Source organism: Gorilla gorilla, chromosome 17, assembly GCF_029281585.2.
Source record: "Gorilla gorilla gorilla isolate KB3781 chromosome 17, NHGRI_mGorGor1-v2.1_pri, whole genome shotgun sequence".
NCBI lineage: Eukaryota > Metazoa > Chordata > Mammalia > Primates > Hominidae > Gorilla > Gorilla gorilla.
In genome coordinates this window covers 170,497-177,027 of record NC_073241.2, presented here as the reverse complement: position 1 = coordinate 177,027, position 6,531 = coordinate 170,497, and the positions used below count along the sequence as shown (strand labels likewise).

The window sequence follows — 6,531 nt, the reverse complement described above, 5'->3', positions numbered from 1 at the left end:
GCCTCAGTCTCCCAAAGTGCTGGGATTCCAGGCATGAGCCACCGCACCTGGCCTAAAAGTAAATTTTTTTTTTAATGTAGGCTGAGCGTGGTGGCTGAGGGTTATAATCCCACCGCTTTGGGAGGCCGAGGCGGAGAATCACTTGACGTCAGGAGTTCAAAACCAGCCTGGGCAACACAGCCAGGCCCATCTCTACAAAAACTACAAAAGTGAGCTGGGCTTGGTGGCAGCGCCTGTAGTCCCAGCTACTTGAGAGGCTGAGGCGGGAGGATCGCTTGAGCCCGGGAGGTCAAGGCTGCAACGAACCATGATTGCGCCACTGCGCTCCAGCCCGGGCGACCGAGTGAGATTCTGTCCTTAAAAAGATCAAATAAAGTGGCCTCCCAGCCTCCCTCCCTGGAGCCTCCACCATGTAACCCCCTGGACATTCGCGCGTCTCCTTGGCTGGGATGACCTCGCTGATGGCTCTGTCCTGAGTGGCCACCCCGCCTCTAGACCCCCGGGCGCACTCTGGGGCCAGCAGTGGGGAGCGGACGCCTGAGGGGACCGTGGCACCCGCCCCGCCCCGCCGGGCCGGGCCTGCCCACTGCGTGCCTGGCGTGTCCGGGCTGGCGGAGCGCGGGCGCGGCGGGGGCGGGCGGCCAGGCTAGTCGGGCGGGTGCGCGGGGCGCTCGGGGCCCGGGGCCAGAGCTGGAGCCGGAGCCGGGCGGGCGCCATGGAGGGGCTGCGGCGGGGGCTGTCGCGCTGGAAGCGCTACCACATCAAGGTGCACCTGGCGGACGAGGCGCTGCTGCTACCGCTGACCGTGCGGCCGCGGGACACGCTCAGCGACCTGCGCGTGCAGCTGGTGGGCCGGGGCGTGAGCTCCTGGAAGCGCGCCTTCTGCTGCAACGCGCGGCGGCTGGACGGCTCGGTGCCGCTGCTCGTCAGCGACCCCAGGTGGCCGCGGGGCTCGGGGTGGGGTGGGGTGGGGCGGGGGCGGCGGCCGGGGACCCCTGGAGAGCGGCGGGGGAGGCAGGCGCCCAAGGCGGCCTCCCGGGCCGGCACTGCTTTCCCACCTCGCGCTGCCCGCCCGGCCTCTCCTGACCCAGCCTTGCTGGTGTCAGGTCTTGCTTTCGGGCTCTCTGCCTGTGCGTTTCCGTCTCTGCTGTTTTTCTCCCTCTCTCTCTTTTGTCTCTGTCACTCTCATCTTTGTCACTCTCTCGTCTCTGTCTCTCATCTCTGTCTCTCTTCTCTCTTTTGTCTCTGTCTCTCATCTCTCTCCCTCTTCTTTCTGTCTCTTGTCTCTGACTCTTTTATCTCTGTGCCTCTCTTTGTTTCATCTCTCTCTTTTGTCTCTGTCTCTCTTTTATCTCTGTCTCTTTCATCTTTGTCTCTCTCATCTCTTTTGTGGCTCTCTCATCTCCATCTCTCATCTCTGTCTCCCTCTTGTTTCTGTCTCTTGTCTCTGTCTGTTTTATCTCTGCATCTCTCATCTTTGTCTCCTCACCTCTCTCTCTTTTGTCTTTGCCTCTGTCTCTCTCTCCATTTTGGTCTCTGTTTTTTCCTCTCTGTGTGTCTCTCTCCATCTCTGCCTCTGTTTATTTCTTTCCCTGATGATTTGGTTGCCTGTGATTGTCTCTGTCTCTGTCTCTCTTCTCTCTGTCACTCTGTGTCTCTGCCCACTTCTCTCTCTGCTGTTTTCCTCCCTGTTTCTCCCTCATCTCTGTCTCCCTCTCTCATTTCTGTCTCCCTCTCTGGTCTCTGTCTCTCTCCCCATTTTGGTCTCTGCTTTTTTGCTCTGTGTATGTGCCTCTGTCTCTCTTCCCCTTTGTCTCTTTGTGTCTCTGCCCATTTCTGTCTCTGCTGTTTTTCTCCTTGTGTCTGTGTCTGTCTCTTTTGTCTCTCTGTCCATTTTTGTCTCTGTTTTTCTCTGTGTCTGTGTATGTGTGTGTCTCTCTCTCCCTGTCTCTCTCTTTGTCCATTTGTCTCTGTCTCTGCTGTTTTTCTCTCTGTCTCTCTGTGTCTCTGTCTCTGTGTCCCTGTCCATTTCTGTCTGTGTGTGCACGCGCATCTCTCTCTGTGTCTCTGTGAGTCTCTGTCTCTTTTGTCTCTGTCTCTCTCTGTGTCTCTGCCCATTTTGGTCTCTGCTTTCTTTCCTCTGTGTGTCTCTCCATTCTCTCTTTCTCTGTCTCTCTCCATTTCTGTCTCTGCTGTTTTTCTCTGTGTGTGTCTCTTTTGTCTCTCTGTTTCTCTGCGTGTCTCTGTCCATTTCTGTCTCTTCCCGCTGTGTATTTCTGTCTCTGTTATTTTGGTCTCTGCTCTTTTTCTCGCTGTGTCTCAACATGTGTGTCTGTGTCTCTATCTCTCTGGTGTCTCTGCATTTTTCTCTGCCGTTTTTCTCTGCCTCTGAAGCTCTGTCTCTCTCTTCCTTCTCTGGTCTCTCCTACCGCCTTATCTTTCCCACAGCCCACTCTAATGTCCGTTACCCACACTCACACTTGGATATCTGGGTCCCCGAGAGGTCCCCTGGCCAAGACAAGCCTCAAGTGGGGCGTCTTCTGGCCCAAGGAGGGGTCTGCAGAGAAGGGCGCTGGGGCCACGGGAACAGCTCACTGCCGGCCTGGGGCAGCTCTGGGAAATGGGTCGAGGATGGCCGAGAGGTGGTGAAGAGGGCGGGGCCTCGTCTCAGATCCTGGGACCACCTCCTTGGAAGCGTTGAACAGGAGAGGGACGGGGGCCATATGAATTACCCTGGATTTTATGGGGGTCACATTCACCAGCCCTCTAGAGGCTTGAGTCACTGAGCCTGGGTTGATGTTTTGAGGGCAGGAGCCTCAGATGCCACCCCGTTGCAGGAGCCTGGGGCTGCAGGGGGGGCGGGAGAGGCCCCCTCCCCAGGCCCTCTTGAGGGAAGATCTTAGCGGGGAGGGGGAGGCTGAGAGGATGATGGGGGATGGAGGTTCAGAGCTTGGGGCTAGGAGAGGCTGTTCTCGGCAGCGTACCTTCTATGAGGTCTGGGGGCTGGACGACCCTCAGATGTCCAGACTGTAATTATGCAGTACAGAGTCAGCATTTATTGTGTGCCTACTGTGTGCCAGACTCCATGCTGGACACTGAAATTCAGCAGTGACCCAGAGAGACCAGATTTCGCCTTCACAGAGCCTAGAGCCAAATAATAGCACAGGAGAATGTCAACTTGCAATTGGCGCTGTGGGGGACGCAGGGAAGGTGGAGAGGGGTCAGTGACTGGGGGACGCCTCTCCGGAAAGGTGACATGTCAGGCTATGATGTGGAGGAGGTGGTTAAACAGAGAGTCAGGGAAGGGTGTTCCAGGCAGTAGGAACAGCCTGTGCAAAGGCCCTGAGGCAGGACTGCACCTGGCATGTTGGAGGAACAGCGAGGAGGTCCGTGTGGCTGGAGCAAGTGGGAGAGAGGGAGGAAGGGAGGGCGGGGAGGGGCCAGGGCAGTTCATGCAGGGCCTTGCGGACTGCAGGGAGGACTTGGGCCTTGACTCCGAGGGAGGTGGGAGCCACAGAGGGCTGTGGGCAGAGGAGGAACGGGACCTGACTCAATGCTCACAGGCAACCCCTGGCTGCAGCGGGGAGAACAGACTGTGATTGGGGGGAGGGCTGGAGACAGGAGACCAGGGTGAGGTCCCAGTGAGCCATGCTGGAGGCAGAGAACAGAAGCCTTCAGAGGAGACAGTTTTGGCTGGGCGCAATGGTTCACACCTGCAATCCCAGCACTTTGGGAGGCCAAGGTGGGCGGATCACCTGAAGTCAAGAGTTCGAGACCAGCCTGGCCAACATGGCGAAATGCTGTCTCTACTAAAAATACAAACATTAGCCAGGCATAGTGATATGCACCTGTAATCCCAGCTACTTGGGAGGCTGAGGCAGGAGAATTGCTTGAACCTGGAGGCGGAGGTTGCAGTGAGCTGAGATCGCGCCACTGCACTCCAGCCTGGACAACACAGTGAGACTCCGTCTCAAAACAAAAAAAAAAAGAGAGAGTTTCAACCTCCTCTGGGCTCCCACCCTGTCCTAATGCCCTGCCCCTTGCCCATCCCTGACCACACACACAGCATGGCAGAGTCCAGCTTTGTCTTCCCCAACAGACAGGGGCCCCTATCTGCCTTTGCTGTTCACTGGCTGTGTGTCCCGAGGCAGCTAACCCACCCTCTCTGGGCATCAAATGGGTTCTGAGCTCCCCAGACCACTCCCAGACCTCTAGAGGCAGAGCAGGGGCTACTAGTGGATGGTGCAGCAGTAGCCGGGGAGGCCTTAGCTTCCCCATGTGAGAAAGGAGAAAAACACTTGGGACCTGTCGGCGCAGACGGTACCCTAGGGTGAGAGAAGCTGCGTGGGCTGCTCGGGACAAACCTGCCAGGCCCTCTCTCACTTCCGGGTAGATAGGGCCCCCTCTTCTCCCTCCCCCAGCCTCTCTTGCCACCTCCTGTTTCTACACTCTGTGAAATGCAGTAGTGACAACATTTTCTGCCTCGAGGCAGCAGCGTTGCAGGGAGACAGGTTGTCACGGGAGCTAGCAGGCACTCAGTCATGGTCATGCTTTGAGAGCCTTTGAGATGCTAGGGGCTTTTCATGTGGCCTTACCGCTGTCCCCTGGCGAGGATGCTTTTATTTATTTATTATTTATTATTTTTGAGACGGGAGTCTTGCTCTGTCGCCCAGGCTGGAGTGCAGTGGCGCGATCTCGGCTCACTGCAACCTCTGCCTCCCGGGTTCAAGCGATTCTCCTGCCTCAGCCTCCCGAGTAGCTGGGATTACAGGCGCCTGCCACCACGCCTGGCTAATTATTTTTTATTTTTTAGTAGAAATGGGGTTTCACTGTGTTAGCCACGATGCTCTCAATCTCCTGACCTCCTCATCTCTCGTGATCCGCCCGCCCTCCTCAGTCTCCCAAAGTGCTGGGATTACAGGCGTGAGCCACCACACCCAGCATTTTTTTTTTTTTTTAGACGGAGTCTTTCTCTGTTGCCCAAGCTGGAGTGAAATGGTGCAATCTTGGCTCACTGCAACCTCTGCCTCGTGGGTTCAAGCGATTCTCCTGCCTCAGCCTCCTGAGTAGCTGGGATTACAGGCGCCCGCCACCATGCCTGGCTAATTTTTTGTATTTTTAGTAGAGACCGTTTCACCGTGTTGGCCAGGCTGGTCTCAAACTCCTAACCTCAGGTGATCCGCCTACCTCGGCCTCCCAAAGTGCTGGGATTACACGCGTGAGCCACCGTGCCTGGCCGGGTGCCATTATCATTGGCGGTTTACAGGTGGAGAAGCTGAGGCAGAGTAAGATTAAGCTGGGAAGGGGCAGAGCCAGGGTTTAAACCCAGCTTTAAAGGCACGCCCTTCATCACTAAACCTTCTCCCTGCTCCATTAGTGGGAACGGTTGTTATTATTCTGATTTTATTGGCATCAGTCTATTCCTCTCTTCCTCCCAAGCCCCTCTATCTGTCCTTCAGCTGGTTCCATCAGCTCCGCCTTCAAAGTCTAACCATAATCCTCCCACTTCTCAACCTCTGGCCCAGCCCAGTCGCCCCCACTCAGGTCCGCAGCCCCTGCCCTTGTCCCCTACAAGTCTGTCCTCCCCGTAGCAGGTGCCAGAGGGTGCCTGTGAGCCCCTGAGTCGGGGCCTGTCCCTCCTCTGCCGGCAGCCCTCCATGGCTCCCACCTCCCTCAGGGTCAAAGCCCAAGTCCTTCCTGAGGCTTGCAAGAGCCTGGATGACCTGCTTTATTCCCTCCCTGCTTGCTCCTCCTCCCTCTCTTCCCCTTGCTCACTCTGCTCCAGCCACGCAGGCCTCCTCGCTGCCTCAGAGCCTCTGGACAGGCTGTTCCTTCAGCCTGGAATGCTGTTCCCTCAGGTCCCCAACTCTCTCTCTTCCTGCAGCCCTCCCTGACCATCCTGTTTAAAATTGCATTCCAGCGAGGCGCAGCGGCTCACACCTGCAATCCCAGCACTTTGGGAGGCTGAGGCAAGCAGATCACTTGAGTCCAGGAGTTCAAGACCAGCCTGGCCAACATGGTGAAACCCCGTCTCTACTAAAAATACAAAAAGTAGCCGGGCATGATGGCGCATGCCTGTAATCCCAGCTACTGGGGAGGCTGAGGCAAGAGAATCGCTTGAATCCGGGAGGCGGAGGTTGCAGTGAGCTGAGATCGTGCCATTACACTCCAGCCTGGGTGACAGGGTGAAACTCCGTCTGTAAATAAATAAATAATAAAATTTAATTTCACGCCATCCCTGCTTTCTCTCTTTCCCTGTCACTTGTCAGCAGCTGACTTCTCTACGTTTTACTTATTTTTTTCACCTGTCTCCTGCAGTAGACTGTAAACTCTGTGAGGGTACTGCCGTCCATCTTGTTCCCTGTTGGATTCCCAGTTCAGTGCCTGGCACATAGTAGGTGCTTAATAAATGTTAGTGAGATGTATTTTCTCTAGAGGCAAGGATTGGGCTGCTCAGAATATTTTTCTGGAGCTCTAGCGGTGCCTGGATGCAGGGGAGGGAATTTCTGGGTCAGAGGTGAGCCCTGGCAG

General features: G+C 56.3%; 1 protein-coding gene across 1 annotated transcript; it reads left to right on the top strand.

Annotated features, from left to right (window-relative positions):
• The first annotated feature begins 645 nt into the window (after window positions 1-645).
• On the top strand, window positions 646-6,023 carry LOC129530592 (ubiquitin domain-containing protein TINCR-like). Its single transcript, XM_055377341.1, has 2 exons — window positions 646-939; window positions 5,921-6,023. Exons 1-2 carry the CDS (start codon window positions 716-718, stop codon window positions 6,021-6,023), a joined length of 327 nt encoding a protein of 108 aa, XP_055233316.1. The 5' UTR covers window positions 646-715.
• The last annotated feature ends 508 nt before the right edge of the window (window positions 6,024-6,531 follow it).

Excerpts from the sequence above, each read along its gene's own strand:
- LOC129530592 (XM_055377341.1), top strand. The coding sequence starts at position 716 with ATGGAGGGGCTGCGGCGGGGGCTGTCGCGCTGGAAGCGCTACCACATC. Across the intron at positions 940-5,920 it reads CTGCTCGTCAGCGACCCCAG|CGAGGCGCAGCGGCTCACAC; the intron begins GTGGCCGCGGGG and ends ATTGCATTCCAG.